The 23,006-nt window shown below is 37.4% G+C and overlaps 1 protein-coding gene and 1 long non-coding RNA gene across 6 annotated transcripts in view; one reads left to right on the top strand and one right to left on the bottom strand.

Moving 5' to 3' along the window:
• Positions 1-7,103: 7,103 nt before the first annotated feature.
• LOC133269003 (uncharacterized) lies at positions 7,104-10,022 on the top strand. Its single transcript, XR_009743260.1, has 3 exons — positions 7,104-7,678; positions 9,178-9,257; positions 9,834-10,022. It is a non-coding gene; the product is annotated as an uncharacterized LOC133269003 (long non-coding RNA).
• Positions 10,023-16,115: 6,093 nt separating this feature from the next.
• The window catches only part of SPHKAP (SPHK1 interactor, AKAP domain containing), a 69,169-nt gene continuing 62,278 nt past the window's right edge, over positions 16,116-23,006 (bottom strand). For 2 of the 5 annotated variants that reach the window (XM_061452971.1, XM_061452972.1), the window contains exons 9-12: positions 21,346-21,432; positions 19,290-19,342; positions 19,021-19,205; positions 16,116-16,562 (exon numbers count right to left, since the gene is read on the bottom strand). In XM_061452971.1, the coding sequence (XP_061308955.1) occupies positions 16,419-16,562; positions 19,021-19,205; positions 19,290-19,342; positions 21,346-21,432 (469 nt within the window). In that variant the 3' untranslated portion in view covers positions 16,116-16,418. Of the gene's footprint in view, positions 16,563-19,020; positions 19,446-21,345; positions 21,433-23,006 lie in introns of those variants that run through there. The other 3 variants (XR_009743261.1, XM_061452975.1, XM_061452973.1) reach the window with 3 other exon arrangements.

The raw sequence follows: 23,006 nt of genomic DNA, 5'->3' as shown, positions 1-23,006 counted from the left end.
CACTGTCATTTGTTTCCTGGGGAAGAGATCGTGTGTAGGTGAACCATTTTTACTTTTCTGCAAGCAGGAGAAATGAACTCCTATTTTTATATTGAATTATGTTGCTTTATTCACTGTCAGATGTCCTGTTTATCATTAAGCAATACACAGTTAACATCAGGAGATAAATGTTAAAGACTTGTTTTGCTATTTGGAGCATTATGTTTCCCTTCTAAATGAAAAGACCTTACCCTAAAACCTGCTATGTGTCTTATGTGAATATACGTTTTTATATTCTGGTATTAATCTTTACTTTTAAAAGAGCAATTAATAAAATCCTTTTCTATATGTCAAAACACCTAATGTATGACAAAAATCCCTGTGAAGATCAATAACTAAACTGTAACATAAAAATGGAGAGCAATTTGTTCTATGATTCTAATATATAGCAAATGAAAACCTGATAACAACCTTGAGCTACTTTTACATTCAAAATTCAGTAAGAAAAGACCTTTTTTCCTGCTAACCTTTAGGTTTCAATATAGTGTCCCCTGCCACATTTTCTGGGTACCTCACTTCTGACTGCAGTTGGTCACTTCCATTGACTTCAGTGGGAGTGGGGTTCAACTGAAATTTGGGTAAACTGCTTGTAAACTGTTGATAAACAGATATTATCTGAGAAAATGACATAACTTCTAGATACATCCGGAAGTACAGCAGATAACCTGTCCCTAATGTAGGTTATTCATCAGTTACAAACACTTCTGTGCTAACAGACAGGCAGAGTGTCTTGTTTAGAAACTAATTATGTCTTTTTTGCCCTTAACATAACTTCTGTTACGGGAATCCTGCTCCAGGATCTTGTAGTGCAGCAAAATATACCAAAATGTATGCAAGCTTCATCAACTGGGTATTATTTCTGAGAGATCTACTGTCTTGGATACCAGAGGGTTGATTTTTTTTTTATTTAGTGACTAGATTTTCACTGGATCTATTGATAAAACCTAAAAACTGGGGTATGGAAACAGGAAAACGCTATCATACTTTTTCAGAGGACGTAAGGCAACTATAGTGACTACTGATGGATGTTTCTTACCCTTTATGTTTCCTGACACCATCACTGATGGCTGTGGGTTCCAAGTCCCTGTGAGCTGACATTTGAAGGAGCAGCTATTCTGCTGCATCTATTCACACATTCAGATACTGTGAACATTTCTGCACTGCAAGAAATGATAGTCTGACAGTTCTTAAGAAATAGAATAAAACATCAGAACAAACGAAAAAAAGAAAACAATTTCAATCTGTATACAATTTCCCTTGTTTGGCTCAATGTTCAAATATTTTTAAAAAATACTATAACAATCAGAATTTTCAGTTTATTGCACATATTTATTCTTGATTTTTTTACATAGAATTTTTTTTTCTAGCTGTCATGAATTGCCTTTCATGTTTGAGAACTCAGTACAGAAGGACATCATTCCTTGTATTGCTGTCTTTCATGCTGACATCTGTACTTCATGTACAGAACTAAATGAAACCATAGAAGAATGAATTTCTGAAATTTTAGGGTTTAACTGGTAAACTGAAATGTCAAAGATACATGAAATGAAAACAATATAAAATGTTAACAGTTAAAAATGGTTAGTTTCCTTTCCAATGTATTAGGAGGCTATTGGCAATAGGCACAGAATTCTGGTTTAAAAGATCAGGGCAAATCTACCGAAACTCTTAATTTCAATCCAGGATATACTTTTTAATGCAAAAATCTATATAACCATTATTTAACAGACCATTTCTGGAAGCTATTTTTTTTTAAATTTATAGATTGTAAGGCCTATAACTAGTGTGGAAATGGTGGCTCACCTTGGTGGAAGGTGAGGTTTGTTTCAGTGGGTTTTTGATTCTCTGGATACTTTGAGACAGTTATCCGTTATAATGGAGAAAATGTTTGCTTACTGAGACAGGCTGCAGTGATTTTGTTTCCATCTATCAGTTAGCTAAATATTTAAAAGCCTCTCAATTTCTTCTGACTTCAGTAGGGGTTAGATTAGACCCAAGTGGTATGAGTAGTGCCAGAGAGTAATTAGTAGAAGATAATAGCCAGCAGCAAATTGTGTGTTTCTCTGAATAGGACCTGTTTCTGAAAGGCCATTATTACAAAATAAATTGCTGGCAAGGGCACATCCATAGCTATTCAGTAAAAAAAGAAGGAAAAAAAATATGAAAGAGACATAGTGATAATGCACCAGAGACCTCAGCTATTGTTTCACTTTTTACATGGCACTCCCTATTTATAAGCAGAACAGTCATACTGAATAATTATAGAGAATTGGAAGATGACTGCATGATTTTTATTTTATTTTTTTAATGTGAAGAATGAATTGAGGAAGTTACTGAGATTTTCTTCTTGCCTTTTCATAAATAAATATGATGTTGTGGTGATGCCTTTGACAAACAACATGGGTAATGACCCCTGTTAAAATAAGAGTATGAGTGTACAGAATATGTGGGAACACTAAGCTGTCTGGAGGGACTTTGCCTCAAACTGATCAAGTTAGAGAGGAAGCCTGTAAATTATAATGTTAGGGAGGACAGCCAATTGTATTGAACAATAACTGAAGAATCAAAAAGAAAATTTTGAAATAAAGAAGTAGATTTTTTAAATAAAGAAAAAAGAAAGAAGCAGATGAAAATAAAAAAATCAAGACAATTTACAACGTGGGGGGTGGGGGGTGTGTGTGTGTGTGGTGTGTGTGTGTGCAGATATTAGGCTGGAAGGAGCTGTTGTCAAATCCTGCTTTGGTATTTCCAGAAGTTATCCCAGACATCATAGTCTCTGCCTAGAACAGAAAGCATAGTCTTCCTTTTGGAGATACACTAGTATGTGTCCAGCTAGCAGATTGTCAGTACGGGGTTCAACAAAAAGGCCCTGTTGTCCCCCTCCTAGTATGTACATATCTGAATTTGGATGCCTTCTCCCTAGCATGTGTATCAGCAGATTGAAGGAAGTGGCATGCATTCAACTAAAGCTAGAGCACTCAAGTTTCCTAGGGGTGGTGTGAGCAAGTAGTGGAACACATAGAAAAGGGGGGTGTGCTTGTAACCCACTCATCCTATGAGAGAGGATGAGTGTTCAGGCAGGAGTGTGCAAGTGTGTGTATGAGTAAAACTTCTTGGAGTTAGAGAAGGAGGTTTAGAAGTGTGCAGTTGTTAATTAAGATTGCAAGCTTTATTGTATTACAGTTACTGATATGAGTACATAGTTCTCCTCCAGTTAACTATGCACTGTTAAAACATTAAAACTTTGTGAACTAAATAATTTCTCCCTGTGACACATAATGAAGCAATGTGATTTTTAATCCAGGCTTAGAAAACAATACAGGAAATCTTCCAGCCTTCTTAACACATTGCCACTGCAAAGCAGCCAATTAGTCCATTTGATTTGAGTAGGCATCCAGAGCTACATGATAAGGATTTGCTGCTCTTCTAGTGAGCTGTTGGAAGCTGTTGGAAGAACCCTGCAATTTTCCTGTATGCCATAAAATATTAAGTCCAACTTTTGTCTTATTTAAAAATATAAATCCTGACCTGTTCTTTTTGAGAAAACACATATAAACACTCTCGTTTTTCAAGCCAACATTTCTTGCCATAGGTATGTGTATCATTTAACCTTCAGAGCACATTGGTGGAAACTGGAAGCATGGATACCACCGCCAAACTATGGCATATAGAGAAAGGAGAAGAAATAGTCACTTTAAGTGTAAATTTGCCTTTCTTATGTTTTTAAAGGTGTTCCTTGTTTTCTTAGTTTTCTAACTGAAATAAATAACAGTATAACCCTTACAATAATTTCAAAACTTCCAGAGTTTATCTCACAAGGTGATCCCACAGTGACTGCAGTTACAAAACAGATTAAGGAAATGTGAAGAGAATGATAAAGCTATAGTATTTTATAAAAAGTCTTATTTATCAAAAGACAGATTTTCTCGTTTTAATGAAGCTACTGTTATAGGCTAGAATACCTTCCATTGTTCATTAAAACACATGGCTATACTGTAAATTATGACTTCTTCTACACCAACATAAGGTAACGCTGAGAACATTAATATTGTATACTACATCTGTATGGATCTTCTTCCTGCAAACATCAGCAGAGGACAGCCATACTGTGACCTCTGTATTGTGATGCCTGTTTGCTCTGTGTGGTTTGCTGGGATTCCACAGGCTCAGATTGACTGGTTTTGCTGTTTCAAAGCATTTCTCTTACATAAATCCTAAATAATAGGTAGTGCAAAAGTTTCCTTTAGTATATGCAGCCTGGGCCTATAGTTTGAGGAAAGCATTTTCTCTTACTTGACTTCCTCTTCCTCAGAGCCCTGATAACACAAAAGAGTTGTGGAATGTGTGAAGCTTTAGATTGTAAGTATGCTCACATTCATTTTTCCAACCCTATTCACCAACACCAGTGACAAGCTATACTTCAATTTACTGTAAATGAATCATCTGAGTTCAGTATGCATTGGTAAACAAATGTGATTCTGTTTAAATCAAATATCAAAAATATGCACTGATGACATCATTGAACAATTGCTCACTGCTTAAGTGATGCATCTGATTTTTTGCAGTTGTTGGAATACCCACATGTTGCTATTTATTCTGCTTATTGATTGAATGTTCACACTGAAGTTTGAAGCCTGTACTACCTTTATGACCTCCAGAAATTAAAGCTTTTAAATATTAAAATGGCCAAATTCACAAAATTAAGAAGTTTTCCATTGTTGTTTTCTGCTTGCTGATTTTTGGTTTTATTGTAAAAAGGTGTACACAATTACAACAGTGCAGGACTCATGCTGTGAAGAAAGTAAAAGGAGTAGTTCTATAAGATGACATGAGTATGATCCAGTTTTTGTTATCATAAATAGAAAATTCAATTGCTCGAGAGATTTGCTTTGCTGTTCATTTAGCACATACATTAATTTAGCTACCCTTATATATCTTCTGCAATGAATAAAAACATTTCAGTCACCCGTTTAGTTGTTTTTCTAGTCATTAATTTACCCATTTGTTAACACAGTTTTCTATTACTGATACAATGATACTAGCATTGTGATAATAACCTAATTTACTAATCCTTTAATATATGTATATCCATCTTTTTAAGGGATCATTGCCTTGTAAGCCATTATTTCATAGGAAGCAAAAATGGCAATTGTACCCTCTATTCAGTTAAAGCTGAAAAATTTAGTGGAACTAGTATTGCCAGTCTTGTGCAGGAAAAAGTATAGGATTAATGAAGATTAGGAATCATATGTCAGTTTGGCTGTCATTTGCCTGTTACTTGGGAACATGCTCATGTTAAGTGACTGAATAAGTTCCATTTGATCTTCTGTGGATTTTATAAAAGGTTTAGATTACATAGAGTTCTAAAGGTGTACTGTTTGCAGTTTGTTGAAGTAGGAGAATAGGAGAGTAATGTGGAAAAACTTGCTGTGTGAGCTTTGTATGTAGATGAATACAAGAATTTTGTCCTTGGCATTGTAAAGTCACCACATTTCACTGGAAATATGTTCACTAAAATATTTTCAAAAAAGACAAGGAAACTTTTCCATTTTACTCCTTACTGACTCTCTGTCTCAAAGTTAAAAAATGGAATTGATATAGTACTGGAATCCAAAATGAGCTGTACAGCTTCATATAATTGCTTTAATGGATAAAATGGTGAAGACTTGACACCTTAACTGTACTATTTTATAAACTTACTTATAATTTATATGTGTATATCAAGATACACACTAAAAATTTAAATTCTCTTTTTTTGTAGGATGTTATATACTTTAAAAGGTTGCCAAGGAGAAATTAGCAGTGAGCAGTTCAATTGGGACTGTTCTCTCATTGTCACTGGATCAATGGATAAAACATGCATGGTAAGAAAGTTCAGTAGGTATTGAATACAGCTACTTTATATATAAAAATAAATATTTAATAAAGGGAAGAGTGTTATTTTAAACCAGTAAACACAATTATTTAAAGAACTGACAACTAAATGCAAAACCTATAAGCTTAATCATTTCAGTGAAGTCTAGTCAGATAACAACATACATTTTAAGGATTTTTTAATCATTACAATGAAATAAAAAATACATAGGACTTCATTAAACTGATTAAACAGTGACACCTTATTGGTTTGTATCCAGGTTTCAAGTTTATACATTGTCAGACATCAGAAAGGGCCTGTACCTATTACTTTATGGATCAGCTAGATGTCTGTCAAGTAAATTAGTCAAAATATACAAAAATGCTACCCTTGCTTATCTATGCAGATGTGAAATGCTATGATTGGAGCACATATAGCAACTGTAAGAGATCACAATGAGGAAATAATAGATGTCTGCTTTGATTACATGGGCCAGTTATGGCAACTGCCTCCACTGATGGTAAGTGAAGTGCATAAATCACAGAATCAGAGTGGTCTGGGTTGGAAGGAACCTTAAAGAACATCTAGTTCCAACTTCCCTGTCATGGGTAGAGGCCTTCCACTAGAACATGTTGCCCAAAGCCCCATCCAGGCTTGCCTTGAACACTTACAGGGATGGGCTAGCCATAGCATCTCTGGGTAACCTGTTCTAGTGTTGCACCACCCTCATAGTAAAGTATTTGCTCCTAATATCTAATCTAAACCCAACCCTCTTTCAGCTTTACAATTTCAGCCATTCCCCCTTGTCCTGTCACGACATGCCTTTGTAAAAAGTCCCTCTCCAGATTTCTTGTAGGCTCCCTTTAGACACTGGAAGTCTGCTCTAAGTTCTCCCCGCATCCTTCTCTTCTCCAGGCTGAACAAGCCCAACTTTTCACAGGAGAGGTGCTCCAGCCCTCTGATCATCCTTGTGGCCTTCTCTGGACTTGCTTCAACAGGTTCACCTTCTTACGTTCTTAAATGAAAAAGGTAGTTGGAAATGTAAAGGTGTATTTGCTACTACGCTTTCTAAATGCACAGCAGGAGAATACATAATAAAGAAGTAGTGAAATAAGAAATAAGCAGTTTTATATGCTTATTATTTTTGTAGGAATTACAATAAATAGCTTTTAGTATTCACCTGCATAGTGTTATATTGTAGTGCACAGTGACAATACCATATTATTTTTACGTACTTAACTGTTTTGATTTGCAGTTTCAGAAACAGGATACACTAAATGGGTGGAACTACTTGGATCTGATTTGCTGTAGTTGCTGAATTAAGACATAAGACAATGTAAAAAAATTTGCTGAAATGTAATCAATAGCTTATTAAATATAATTAATAGCTTGTTAAATAGAATGAATATCTGAAATCTAATGAAGGCTTTCGGAACATATTGTACATGCATCTACTTCAGTAGTCCATGTTCTATGTGGATATTTGATTTTACATTTTATAAGATTTCAAGCTGAAGCCATTAAGAAATCAACCTTTTCCAATTGCATTACAGATCTTTTTTGAGATACTTTATCCTTGGGGGAAACTGTCTCCTATGTCTATTGAAATCAAGCCTGAGGATGAGGCCTTTCTGACCTTATTAAAATGTTCTTATTGAAATGCATGCTTAAGCATGACAATCGCAAATGGCTCCTAATCTACTACAACAGGATCAGCAAGTCTATAATGCAGAAACAAAAAAGTGCGTTGCAAAACCAGAAGGGCACAGAGGCGAAATTTCAAAGGTAAGTTGTCTGTGGTTTGCACCTTTTCTTATTTGATTATGTGTGACATCCAGTCCACCAGTTGTTCCATGACATAGAAATACTGTTAAAAAATGTGGTGGTAAAATCATTAATATTTAAGATTGAGAAGTCTGGCTAAGAAGATACCTTTACTAAAAGAACATTCCTTTCAACTAAAAACTATCAGTCAATGATTCCAGTTTGAGCTTAGATAATCTAGGTGTGCTACACCTATAGGCTTCACCAAAAGCCACCTCTCCATATTGTCATGTTATTGACTATTTGATCCCTTAGAATTGTGGCAGTCAGCAAGCTACTTAAGAAGTCCATCCTCCCAGGGATGAATACCTGACTTCGTTAACATTGAAATGTTTGGTTTTACTTATCTCTTTCCTTTTTCTGAAACACTATATAGATTAGGTCTCTGTGTACAGTTCTGGTGTCTCCAACATAAGAAGGACATGGAACTGCTGGAGAAAGTCCAGAAGAAGGCTATAAGGATGATCAGGGGGCTGGAGCACCTTCCGTACAAGGACAGGCTGAGAAAGTTGGGGCTGTTCAGCCTGGAGAAGAGAAGGCTGCGTGGAGACCTCATAGCAGCCTTCCAGTATCTGAAGGGGGCCTACAAGGATACTGAAGAGGGACTTTTCATCAGGGACTGTAGTGGTAGGACAAGGGGTAATGGATTCATATTTAAATGGGGGAGATTTAGGTTAGATATAAGGAAGAAGTTCTTTACTGTGAGAGTGGTGAGGCTTTGGAATGGGTTGCCCAAGGAAGTTGTGAATGCTCCATCCCTGCAGTGTTCAAGGACAGATCGGACAGGGTTTTGAGCAGCCTGATTTAGTGCAAGGTGTCCCTGCCCATGGCAGGGGGATTGGAACTAGATGATCTTAAAGTCCTTTCTAACCCTAACTATTCTATGATTACCACTTTTGCTGCACAAGACAAAATCAAATCTTTGTTCCAAGCAGAAGAAAGTTGATGTTATTTCTGTTATTACATTGGTTTTAGTACATACTAAATAGGGCCATGAACAAACTTGTATAAAGGCAGGGTCTTACCCTACCATCTCTGCTATGGGCATATACCAGCACCAAACCAGTGACTAAGCCATTTCTCTCAATGCATTGAAGTGAAGGAGGTTTAGATGAGCAAAAGCCAAAGTTTTTTAAGGGAGCACACCTTTTGTGCATTTGGCACCAAACTCTGTTCAGGTTTCCCTCATTTCAGACAAAAAGTTGTGGGAGTAGGGAAAGAATGGTACAGAATATTTGTGATTGCTTTGATCTTTTGATGGAACTACCAAAATATGGGATGCAGGATGACCTCAGATAAATAAATTGCAGTAGGTCCTAGTGTCTCTTGCTAGTCATGGACAGAAAAATATTTCCCTGGTGCCTTGGCATTCTGTGTAGTATGTTGATGTAGGTATTAACAAAAATGGATAATTTTATGATACACCTATATGATTCCTTCGCAATTGCTTTTATTACTAGGCAGCAAAGATAACTCCTGCAGAATATGAGCCTGACTAAAGTGAATGAAAGATCCAGTTTGGTATATGCCTACTTTGTGAGTTTCATAGTGTAGTGGTTTAAACCCAGCCAGACAGCTCATTCACTCACTTCCCCCCCTTCTTGCCCTCCCCCTACTCCCAGAGGGATGGAGAGGAGAATCGAAAAGAATGCAACTCCCACAGGTTGAGATAAGAACAGTCCAGTAACTAAGGTATAACACAAATCACTACTGCTACCACCAATAATAATAATAATGATAAAGGAAATAACAAGGGAAGAGAATACAACATCTCACCACCAGCTGACCAATAACTCGCCCCCCCCCCCCAGCCTGACCAAGCACCGACCGATGCCTCCTCCAACCCTGCAGTCCCAGCCCTTCCAGGTAACTCTTCAGTTACATCCTGGGCATGACGTGCTGTGGTATGGAATACCTCTTTGGCTAACTTGGGTCAGGTGTCCTGTCTCTGCTTCCTCCTGGCTTCCCCTCCTCCCTGGCAGAGCATGAGCCTCACAAAGTCCTTGGCCAGACCAAAATGTGAGTGTTCTCAGCTCTGTTCCCAGGCCAAAAGTCAAAACACAGCACTGCACCAGCTACCAAGAAGGAGAAAAATGACTGCTGCTGCTGAACCCAGGACACATAGTCAACAAACTCAGTCTTTCAGATCTGTTTTCTTTTAAGATAAAATGAAATGTTTTCTTGTATTTCAGTTTGTGCATGTTGCCTTTTTATTGTGTACTCCCAAGAAGAGTGGCTTAGTTACCTCAATCACCTCAGAGAAATGATTAGTGTTAATGAACTCAGTATGATGGCCCCATCTTTTTGTGTATAATTTTTAACTTGTACCCCTTTTAATAAAACAAAATACATCACATGTGAAACATAAATACTCTCACCTGTGAAAGGGGTGTTGTTATGCACTTTCTCTGAGTGCTTTTGGGTTCTTGGTGGTTTCTTTTTTTTTTGCATGTAATAAATAATTGAGTAAAAATGCTACTTTTGCTGCTTGTAATGCAATGTCCCTCTCACTATTTCCAGAGAAAACCAGTAATCATTTGTGGTTTTCATTGCTATTAACTATTTCATGCATGCTGCAACTCCCACTCACCCCTCCCTTCACACTTGGGCATATCTTTCCATTCATTCCATTCCTTTCTGCTCAGCCTTCATTCTTCCATTTGCATCTGAGGTAAAAAAAGTAATAGGGTTGTGACTCCAACCCTGAATCCCAGGCCAAAGATTATGGCCAACATGAAAAAACTCTATGCACCAAAGATTTGGACCCAAGGACCATGACATAATCTGAGGAGCAGATGAGGAATTTCTGTAAATTAATTATCACTATTCAATGAGCTCTCACCTAGGCTGACCTCTTGCTAGCAAGTGCCAACAGGTCTCACCTGTATAGAGCTCTCCCCACTTCCTAACAGAGCACCTGAAACCGCAGCTGGTCTTTGTGGGGGACTAGCAAAGGAGCAGAGCTGACCAGTGTCTTACAGCAGTCTTGGAACAAGGATGAAGAGGAAAAGAAGGTAGGATCAAAGAAAGTATGTGTGTTGATTGAGAAAAAAAAGGAAGAAGCAAAGTGTGCAGTGCTTTATGTTTTATATCTCTGGGTGGTTATGGACTTGACTTCTAGATGTTACGTTTAATAGGAAGTTACTAATGCTGATGTGTTCTGACTATCTCTGAGCGCTTATGCTTGCCAGCATCCTTGTGTGCAAATGAAGAAACAAATGTGCCTGTTATCACTTGGCAAATATCCTGGTTGTTTCAAGTAGTGACATGCTGGGGGAGAACTAAGCAGTGTGCTGCAGATAGTTTAAAATTAAACCTTTACCAGTAAGCAAAGTGGCTGATATTAATGTTACAGTAATGCTTGTGGTGTTTCCTGGTGTCTTGTGCAAAGATTTATGACATCAGAAGTGTACCTCAGTAATCCCGAACTGAAAGGGGCAGGAAGGGCAAGGCAGTTCTCTGTTACTTGAAAATTGTCCAGTGTCCCTGGATCAGTTTGCACCTGTGCTTACAGGCGGAGGAAAATGTGTAATGAAATGTGTACAAATACTGCTACATAGTTTAAAACTTGACTTGTTGTGTAACCATCAAAAAGCAAAAAAAAAAAAAAAAAAAATCTGGACTGTGATTAGAAAGTAGAGGTTTGATTTTTATTTTTTTTTCCTCAGTCTTTCAGGCTAGATTATTTACTTTCTTTTGTCTTTTCCTTTATGCTTTTTCTCTCATAGTATGCTAGTGACCCAGTGAATCAAACATCTGAAGTAGATTTTGGCCTTGAGCTCTTGTCCTATTTTTATATGAAATTGTGAGTGACTTGAGGTTTCAGAGACTAAGAGTTGGACTGGGAGGCCATCTGGGTTCTATTTCTGCATTTCCCTGGATGCACTGAGTAAAATTGCTTTTCAGGCTGAGTTATCCAGGTTTCCTGCTCAGATATGAAATACTTTCACATCTGGTGTGATTCATGGCTCACGGCACTGCTGAGAAGTGTTCTGGCTTGGCACCTCATAAGAACTTCAATAGTAATCTAGGTACCATCATATGAATGTTTTGATGTTAGGCTTTCTGCACCTTGGTTTACCCATATGAAGATTTAATATATTATAGAGGTATACATTGGGAGTGCATTGTATAGATATATCACCTTGAAACCATTCTTTGTCTCTGGTAGCAGTTTGATCCTTTTCTCTAGTTCCACTTCAGTCTGCACTATCAAACTAGTGTATGTGCATGCTTTAACTGTATTGTCTGGTGCCTTTTTAATCTTATAAAAACATTTGCCTTGTACATACCTTACAATCTCCAAGAGGTTACTTTAATCGTTGGGTGTTTGGATTGGGATGTGGCTTTCAACATTATCCTGAAATGCTGGCAAACTGGATCCACTGTGACCTCATTGAAAAGGATGACCTCTGGAGACTCCTGAAATGTGCTTTAGTAAGGACTGACTGTAGAAATCATATTTAATGTATTGTTTCTGTCCTTTAGACCTCTGCATCCTTCCATCATATACCTCTATAAATATGGGAGTGTGTTTTTCTGGGAAAGAAGCCCTTAGCCTGTATCATGTAATGTCACCAGGACAGATTTCCATGTAAGCGCACAATATGTAGTTGGACTGTTGATGTATACTTTCCGTATCTCCTGAGATTCAAATTTTTTTCTGAATAAGTGAGGATAATACTCATACTCATTTTTTTAAAAGTGGCATCTTGTGAGAATCTCTCTTTTGCCTCCTTCTGCTGTTAGAATTTGCAGTTCCTGGGTAGTTAGTGAAAGGATATGAAATACGTCCTTGATTATATTTGTTGTCCACCATTATATAGCTTGGTTATATTTTCCAGTTTGCTGCACTTTACTGCCTAAATTTCAGCAGATGCTGGGGGGAGTATCCATCAGTCAGATCTGTCTTCATGGCAAATTGTTTTAATTAGTTTGATAGTCCAGCTGCCTAATTCAACTGTCTGTCCTGAGGAATGTTGTACAGCTGTTAGTTGTTTTCTGAAGGCCTGTTTGATGTGATGAGTGGATCTGAAAAATTGAAATAGTAACATCATGAGTTTGCTTTAACCTTCACTTAAGAATGGTTCTGCCTTGAATTAAAATTATTAAATTGGCTAGTAGGGATGTGCTTTCTTTCTCAGCTGAAATTTCTGTTGTTTATTAAGTAGACCATGTGGGCTCTATATGTCAATGTTTGTTTTTTTGGTTGTTTTTTTTTGCTGTTGTTGGTTTTTGGTTGGGTTTGTTTCCTCTAAGTTTTGAAAGTAAGAGTTCAGGATTCATGGTGACATTCCTATGCTTGTCTGTCACATAGCTCTGCACGAAACTGGAGAAATAGTAAAATTGGCCTCTCCAGAAGTTACCTGCTGAATTTGATAGGATGGCCTGTAAACAGGTGACCATTTTAATCAGACACCAATAAAATGGTTAATTTCCTTAAAGACACTATGAAAGTCTTTGGTGGAACGACAAAATTAAAGCAGGTTATAGTTTTTCAGCTTCTAGTGATCCCACCTTTAAAAGCAGCCTGAACAAAGCCAAATTAAAAATGAAGTTTTTAAATACTTATTTTTCAATAGGTAATTTCTCCTGAGTTTGAATTAATGTGTCTGCAAGCCAAATTCTGCTCTTCATTAGGTGTGTGGTAAAGTCAGCTCCAGGGTGGAAGGCACCTTATCCTGAAACCGCCTTGCAGGGTGAGAAGGGGAGTGGGGCAGTTCTGGCTGAGTTAGGTGCTGAGGCAAGCATCTCCGCTGTTCCCAAAGTGGTCTCTGATGGCCAGGATGTCTCACAAGGGGCATGGGGTTTGACTTCTTTGTAAATTGTGGTGCATTAAGTACCTATATGCTCCCACTTGAACTTAGGCACAAGTATTGTAACCTCTCATCTGTGTCAACCCTTTTTATTTGCTTTGCATTGCATGAGGCTTGTGTGAGTTCCATTTGTTGGGTCCTAGTTTGTATTGGGAAAGATAGTGAGTAGCCATTCCCTTTGCACCCTGGTGATATTAACAACCTGCATCATGCTTATGTGTACACAGAGGCTGAACTGTAGATAACTTGCTCTGTGATTTTTCACCTAAAATTGCATGTAGTATGATGTTCTTATTTATGTGTATTTAATTTTGACTTAATTTTTTTTCAGCCTGTTTTAGTGGTGGACAAGTCATGCTCTGATTTACCCAGCTAAGTCTTGGTTTCCTTTTCTGTTTAGAAGTAGAAATAAATTCCCTTATACCTAGGCAGTAAATACCTGTACAAACTTAAACAAGCAGAAGAAACTGCTGAATTTCTGTCTCTGACCCACCTGCCTGCTTTTGCAGGTACTGAAAGCAGCTGGAGAGATTTTTCTATGTTGGGAGTTATTTGAGGGTTAGTTCACAGCAATGAACACGTACTTCCTTTTTATTCTACTGTGATATTTAGACCGCTATGATTTGCCTTGTATCTCTTGAACGAATTGTGGAACCTATGTAAAGCCGTAGCTTTGATGCTGAGGTAAGACATGGAACTTGCCCTGACTTCTTTTGGTCAGGGCCATGGGTCAAGATTTTCATTCAGAAGGAGAGCCTTGAGATGCTACATGGATGGCAGGCAAATGTTATTTGATAAGTCAAAAACCCCATAGTACATGATGAACTTTCTAGGAAGGCAAAGAGAACACATGTTATAACACAAATTTATTTCTGAATAAATTGCAACATTAAGAACTATTGTACAGAGAAACCGCATCACACTGGTACAACTCCGTCGTTATATTTGTGCTTTGTAGGATAAGTAAACATTTATTCTATCACAGAAAAAACTTGTATACTGACACTAACTGTATTTGGTTTAAAAATAAAAACACTTTCTCATTTATTGACTCAAAGCACTGTAAGTCTATAATACTTGGTGCTTTTTATTAACTTTCAGCCTCAGAAATGCTGAGCATTCAGAGTTGCCACTCATGTTAGTGGGAATTACTACCCAGTGACTGCACAGTAGTGTTCAGTGTATGCAATAAAATGACCTTTATCTCACAGTAAAGCAACCTTCACTGTTTTGTGTATGCTGCAGAGTAGATGTAAATTAGTCTTGTTGTTTAATGTTCCACATTAGATTTTGATTCACTAACAATTTGTGTTTCATGAGTGATGCGATCATGCAAGTTTAGGAATGGTTTTAAAGATAAAATTGAGAATATGGCTCTTTCATAAATTATTTTAAACTATTTTAAAATTTTCAAAAATATTTAGTGCAAAAGGATGTTATTTTTTTTTTTCCCATTTTCCCAAGAAATATTACAGAAGCATATACTGTTATATGGAAAAAAATAAAACATCTCTTAAATATTTTACTGGGAAAAGCAGGCATGTTTTCTATTATGCTATTTAGGTAGAGAGAGAGAGGAAAGATAAATATTTTCAAAGAAACAAATAATAGAAGAGCTCTGATGTGATAAATACAATTACCTTTAAATTCAAAACCAATCTCTTTGGCAGAATCAAGAGAATGCATCATTAAGTGCATGATACTAACAGATCATCTCAAGACGATACCACAGATTATTTTATCAAACAGTTATATAAATCTTATAGTAATGTGAACTATCACATATAGTCCAAACACTTATATCCAAACTGAACAAGTATGTCTGCTGAAATTCTAACAATCATTTTGCTTTCTTGGAAGTTACAAAAAATAACACTAAGATTTTTATGAGATGGTACTATATTCAAATATGCATTTTTTTCAACTTAGTAACAATTTATTTGGTAAAATTAAAATAGGATTTTTTCACTGATTTTAACTGATACCTAGCATGTTACATAGTGCTTTAAATAGAAGCACTTCACATAACAATTGTACTATCGTTACTCCCTTTTACCAGGTAGAGACTCTGAGGCACAGAGGTGAAATGACTTGCCCAAGGTCATGAGAGGACATGGTCTGTGGCAGGACAGGGCTTAGAAACCTGCTGCCTTGGCTCACAGAGCTGTGTTCAGGGACATACTATGCCTAGCTATGCTGAACTGCACTGCGTCCAACTGAAAAGGAGACAGTTTTTTTAAGGGTGGAAACTGAGAGTCTAGATTTTATTTCCTTGAGAAGAAGACAGGAATTGGGAATGGTTATGGAAGAGAATCACATGGAAAGAAACTAAAATGTGCTTTCAGCAGCTTTTTATTGTGTTGACTAATGGCAAGTTAAGTGTTCAAAAGTTTTTACCCCTTAGATTATAGGGATAAAAAAAAGAATTATTTATCTAGGGATATGTGCATCTCTAGGCATCTTGGAACACACTCTGGTTCTAATAGTTAAGCTGTAAAAATATTGGCAATTAAAAACTGAATGTTTGTGTACTATCCCATTTTGGCTGATCGATTTAAACCAACTGATGAAAGTGGAACACATTAGACATTTAATTAAGCCTTTACTGTATATTCCATTAATTCAGAATACTAAAATAATCCATCCCCTTCTGGTACAGTACACCCTATAACACAATATGTCACGAGCCCCTCATGATACAGAAAGATACAATACACCTTGGTTTCACTTAGCTTCTTCAGTTCTGGAACAGCCATGTGCTGTTTCTCTAGAGTTTGTATATTTTTGCTCATTTTATTCAGTGGCATTCAGAAATCAGAGCATTACACAAACCACTGCTTATTTAAACTGGAATAAAACAAAAATGCTGAACAGGTTGAACTTTCTTAACCCAGTTCGAGAAGCCAATCAAACAGGCTTGGTGTCACCACTTGGCCTTCCTCACTGAGCTTGCAGTACTGCACCACGGCATGAAAGATATCCCCCACTTTCCAGGACTTCCGTTGAACTAATTGCACAACATCTGAAAACTAATAAAAAACCAAAACAAAACACACTCAGGATTTGCTTAATGCTTTGCTAATGTTTTGTGAAATTAATACACAAACCATCCTTTGAAAATGCACCGCTGTGAGTGGGAGTGGGCACAGTTCATTACACAGTAACATACAGTTTCTTTCTATTTATAAAATTTCATTGCTGAAGTTCTATAGCTCCCCAAAGACTGCCACATCTCAATGTTTTCTAGATGAGCTGCAATTATTTCTTATTTATTGCAATGAAATTAAGAACAGTGAAAGTGAGCTTGGTAAAGGATCACAACTTTCCTTGTTACCAACAACTCACTATGAAAAGAATGGAAGTGTGACTATCCAGTCTGAAGAATTAAAAAAAAACCAAAAAAAAACAAAAAATCCCACTTCTTTACCATTTGCTAATTTTAATTTGTATTTAATTTTCTGGATTTCCACATACCCATCCAATAGTGTATTAAATATTCACATAGTACTGGTGAGAGGAAATTCTAGGTAAACTTCTGTGACAAGAAGACATTTGCTACAATTGTGGTTGAATCACAGAAAGTACCTGTATTTGATTTTTAACTTCCAGATCAATCAGAGATTAAATATATATTCTTATGCAGCTGCAAAAAAATTCTGAATTTTGTCCACTTTATACTTAAGCAAGGGCTTCACAGTGTCATACATCTGGTCCCATTTTTTTTTCTGAAGCACATAAATGAAAATCAAAGCTTTTAATTTCTTTGAAATTCACACTCAATATCTAATTGGCTTGATCCTTCTGTGATTCCAGTTTTAAACCGCACAAGAAAATATTGTGTCTCTAGTTAGTGTAGCTGTTTGCTATTTACATACTGAAGCCTAAACTTTTAATATGTATTTTAATGATATTTAATAGGCACGTGACTTCCAAAAGCACTGTTGTAGGCAGGATGTGCTTCATTATTCTCTAGTGTATTTCTGCAATTGAATTAGCTGTTTGCCAAAGCACATGGGTAAAGCTGACAGCTGTTTCTTTAATTAGATGCAATTTGGACTGTTGCTGCTGAATGCATTTTAAATTATGTTTATGATTCCCAAATGCATGTACTCAAGAAAATCAAACAATATCTCTGCTACTCAAAATGATCTTCCCATAAGAGACCAAAATAGTGATTTGTAATACTTTTTTTTAATTTTATTAATTGCTTGGAATTCTAAGACACTTTTTGAAAGCCCAAAGCTTGAGCTATTCTTACTGACCTTGGAAATGGGGCTGTTCTGGTTATTCCTGAAATACTGTGGGTGTCATTTGGGGTTATCCACAATGGAGCACTTAATGAATCATTCAGGAATAGGAACAGTCTGCACTTCTTGTTACCATTTTGGACTTCAGTGTTGCTCTTGTTGCCCTGGCTTGGACTAATACCTCAGAGATTTCTTGGTTCTAGTAGGCTGTGTCTGTCTGCCTCTCTCTGGAATCAGACGTCTGCTTTCAAAATGGCAGAGGCTGAGCTACGCATGAGTAGGAGCAAAAGGATACTGGCACACATAATACTTTATTATTAAGCCAGGGGAGGTACTTCATAATTTTCATACAATGATGCAAAATATTTTAATTTTCAGCCAAATTTTCCAAGTAATAGATGTGATTGCAAATACAGCTCCACTGGAAACACTGGCTGGTCACTGCCTGAGCTAAAACTGTCTCTCAGGGTAGTGGATACTACAAGGATATGCGTACACAGCTAAGTCCATCCTACCTATTCTCTGAACTTTCCATCAGCTCTGGTGCAGAAGCCTCATAATCTCGTTATTTTAGACAGTGGACCTGAGCTAACACAAGTTAGCTTTCTGTATTTTGCAGTTAGCCTCTTCTGTACATTTGTGCAGTGGGTCCATTCCCTGGTGACAAGCAATCCTTTTCTATGAGCCCAAAGTGACTATAAAGCCAGTGCCTTTGGCCACAGGCCCCTGCGATGCCTTGCCGTATCCCCAGCTGTAACAATCTAAGGACTGCCAGGCAGAAGTTCAGACCTGCCTGAGGCTGCCCTAATCCGTGTTGCAGGCAAGGCAGAACCTTGCCCACACGCTAGTGATTTTTAAGCTGCATGCTCAAACTCTGCGTAAGCCATCTGCAACTCTTCAAGTGCAGCCACATAAAGGGCTCTCTGTTAATTCTGACTTGGGTGTTGATACTTAACACCACTGAAAAAATGAACAGATTCATCAAAGCATGTTAGAGAGGCTTTGGAGAAGGTCTCATGGCGCTACTATTTCTTGTGCCATTAACAATCTACTAGTTTACATACCTTCAATTCTGACACATTTAATCCATTCTTCCCCTTCTGTAATAGACAATAGAATTGCCATCTTGCTGTAATGAAGATGTTTTTGCATCTCCCATTAAGCTTACTAACTTCAAGAAGTCATAGTAACTATTGTGATCAAAATGAATTAATAGCATGCCCACTTCTGTAAATACTACCTTTTCAATTCTGTTTTCCTGAGATTTCTTAAAATAGATGGTTGGAATTCCAAGTTCAGAAGCGGCTATCCACTGCAGGGTGGCTCGCAGCTCCGCATCGGGGCACTCTGGTTCCAGATCAAAGTTTATCACCAGTAGGTCCTTTTGACAATTAGCTGTTCCCACTGAAAGCCCAGAAGTACTTTCTGGAAAAATAATCCCAGCAGTTACTGTGCAATTACTCATGTTAACTTCAGCCTGTATGCTTCAATCGATACGGTTCAACTTACCCTCTGTATTTTCTGTCTGTTCTTTAAGGAAAACCTTTTCTTCTATTAATTCACTTAGAAACAAACAACAACAAAGCTTATTAGTGATATTTAGGAACAGTCTACAACATTGCTTCATGATGGATAAACTTCTCCCTCAATGTAAAACCTAGAAAACTGCAAGAAAAAGGTTACATAGGATGGAATAATGAAATGCTGAATGTATTTATTTTTATCTGTAAATCAGGAAAAGCTAAGGGAATTTCATCATTCTTACTGTAATAGGATAGAGTACTTGTAATGGTTGTGCTGTGTATTATGTTTCACCAGGATCTGCGGATCTTCACATTTTTCATGACAAGTAAATGACACTATGATAAGATACAGCAGACCTCAGAACCTGAGCGGAAATACTGAACTTCCAGTGTCTACATTTTGCAGTGCTATACTCCCTGGCTGAATCCCCTCCAGCTTTGCTCTCTACTTTCATCTTTCATAATTAAACACGATCATAACTATCAATTACTTCAACTACTGCTGTTTTTAAATGTATTTGCTGTTTGGATAAACAAATTCTGTTTACACCTTGTAAAAATTTCCAAAGATCTTAAATTTCTTGTGTACCATCTCTTTCCTAAACTACAGGAAACAAACTCCAGGCATGTAGTCACTGCTTCAGCTTCCATTTCTGAACACAATATCCATGCTTATATATATATAGCAAGGGGCTGCAAATTCGTTATTGCTGCCACAGCTCTTGCATTTGTTTCATCATTTGTGGAGGGATAGCATTTGCAGTACACATTTCCAAACTGTCCCATCCTGCCCTCAATCAGGGGGAATGCTGCAGGTATAAGATTTTGTTTCTAGCATAGGACATTACTCTTTATCGACTTCTTTGCCACCTTCATTCACAAGATTTCAGAATCTCCCCCAAAGCTTCAAAGAATCAAGATTATATATTCTCATGTAGTGGTTACTGCAAGATGTGAGAGGAAAGAATAAAAGGGCAGTATAGTTTGTCATGACTTAGAATCATAGGTGCTTAATTCCCGTCAGGCTTTTTCCAGTTTTCTGTTTGAAAAGCAGATACATTCTGTGCCTTGATTTTGACTTGTGGAAGTACAAGCTTCTCATGCCTATCAGCTAACAGCTGAGAATAGCTCCTGAAAGCTAACGAGGGGAGTCAAAAATGTATCCCTTTGCTCCTCAGAAATTTTAGGGAAAGGAGTCACCTTTAGGAATACGTGCAGGAGGTATCACTGTCTACTGTGAAGTTTGGAATGTTTTAACAAGGTTAATCTACAAGTCGGCAGCTGAGAGAGAATGTACATAACTACAGAAATATGAAAGCCCAGATTTCTTACAAAAAGAAAGAGCCTTTTACAGAAAAAGCAGGGCAGTTGTAGTACAATCTGGTAGCAAGCTGCGAAGATTTTCTGATGTCACTGACTTCACAAAGATCCCATGTTCAATGTTTGATATATGGTTTGTACACTTCTGCAATGACCATGCCCTGACTACATTGTGACATTCACCAGCTGGCAGGTTATACCAGGTTTCAGGGTGCCAGAACCTTTTAAGTAGGTACTTACACATCTCTTGATAAGCTAATTGAATGCTAAGTAGAAACATGCCCAGAAACAATAGGTAAGATGTACTTTGGGCCAAATTATTATTTTTATTTGAAAGAATGCTATCAGATTTTTTCCTTTTATTTTAACAGATTCTTATTTGCTTGACCTTGCTTGCTGTTACAGTAGTTTTGACAATATTTGAAGTTACTGGGAGAAGAAAGTTAACACAATGAGAAACCCATACCACAGAAAACTGTCTTTTAGTCACAGCAGTTGGTGGATCCATGCTCTTTTGAGAGATCTGCCTGGGTTAACTTTCCTGGGTAATCTTTCACTCTCTAGTGTTATCACTCTGCACAGAAACCTTCATGTGCTTTTTCTGAAGCTAACAGCAGGCTCAGCAGCAGGTGCAAAGCAGGGCTTGGCTCATTTTAGATGGTGTAAATGATTTGCAGTTCAAGTTGGACTAAACATCAAATCTCACTTCAGTGACTACTTACTTAATCGTAGGAGAAGATGGCATGTTCTCCTGATAAATTTCCAGGTCCATAATGCCAAGGCTGCTAGTAGTACTGCTGTTACCATTGCTGACAAAGCAAAAGTTTAGATATTAGTGCCAAGCTGCACTGAATATGTTCCCATACGTCTTTTTTGTAATTTACTTATGTACAAAGCAATGTGAAGAGGTGCCCTCTGTTATGCAGAGTTCCACAAAATCCATTCCACTCAGCAAGCGGTTCCCAGAATGAAGCACACTAATCTGCTCAAAATAATGAGGCTTTTATAAAAATAGTTCTAGATAGAGCATGTATCAAGTGATGTTTTAAACTGGAGGAAATAAAAAAAGTGGACTATCTTCTTGTGAATGCCTTATGCAATGAACATTTGGCCTCTTACAAAAAAAGCAGTCTGCGTGAGTCCTTGAAAAGGATTACCAGGTACGGAGATGCCCTGGAAGAACCTGCAGAGATTGAGATACCTCTGAACATGGTGAGTTATAGCAAGGCATTTGGTTGCCCATCATACTACTTACCTATTGGGTGACTCCATGCCTGTAACCAGCAACAGTTTCAGTGTATTGTATCATACCTCAAATACTATCGGGGATCTGATGGAACCCACAGGTACAGTGACAGCCCTTTATGTTTCTGACTACTCTGAAAGACAGATTTTGATTATAGCCAGTGCCCACTGGGACCAGTAACAAGAAAAAGTATTCTCCTTGGCTTTTTCATTAGGATGAAGTATGACATCTGAGAATATTTGGAGAAAGTAGTACCAGTTCGCTTTATAACATCATTATAAAATTGATAGTGAATGTGTATGTAGATATTGTGTTCATCTTGTGAACAGGTTGTGAATTTGCCGGCTGCAAGTGAATTAGCACAAGCCAGTTCTGTGAACAAGTGAACATGAACAGCTTAATTTTTATCAAAAAAACCCCAACAGAACTAATAGTCTTTTTTTCCTTACATTAGAAAGATTGATTAGCTCTTTTCCCCATCAGGTTTTTCTGAGGCAGTGTCAGAATGCCATGCATTCAGACTTGCTGTAGCAATTTCTGTTTAAGTGCAGAGCCAAGAGGCACAATACGTTAGCTCTCTCAGACCAAGAACTTTGTTAAAGGTTGATACTATAATGATGGATGATGAATGTTCACCCACACTGACAGGCAGGTTTTGCTCGCCATTTTTTCAGCTATCCAACAGTGCTCTCTGACAGAGACTTTTTCTTTTCTTTGCTCATTACTATAGTGACTTCCTTCCTTATCATTTTGATACACAAGAGAAAGATGTAAATACTTTACAGTATTTTAAAACCTAATCTAAAAGCATGTTAAGAACTTGCTCAATCTGAAGTCATGAAAGGGCTGAAGTCAAACTAACATCACTTTATACAAACTCTAAGGACTAGATAACATTTGTAAATGCATGTCCTGACTTGAATAGGAACAAAAAGCAGCACACTGTGACGGGAGCTCTGGAATTTATGCCTACCCAAAGAGAACACTGTCATCCTCTGTTAATCTGCTTCCCCGTGCCATCCTAAGCATATCAAGGCTCTGTCTCTGCTCTTCTTGGTGTACAGATAACTGGTGGGAATATTAGTGCCATCAATCTCAGCTAAGGAAATGACAAAATAAACATTGTGCAAATAGCAA

This window comes from Pezoporus flaviventris, unplaced genomic scaffold, assembly GCF_033815535.1.
Source record: "Pezoporus flaviventris isolate CSIRO_AGI_PZ_B2104156 unplaced genomic scaffold, CSIRO_AGI_Pfla_v1 ptg000013l, whole genome shotgun sequence".
Lineage (NCBI taxonomy): Eukaryota > Metazoa > Chordata > Aves > Psittaciformes > Psittacidae > Pezoporus > Pezoporus flaviventris.
The sequence above is the reverse complement of the archived record's forward strand: the minus strand, read 5'-3'. Positions and strand labels throughout refer to the sequence as shown.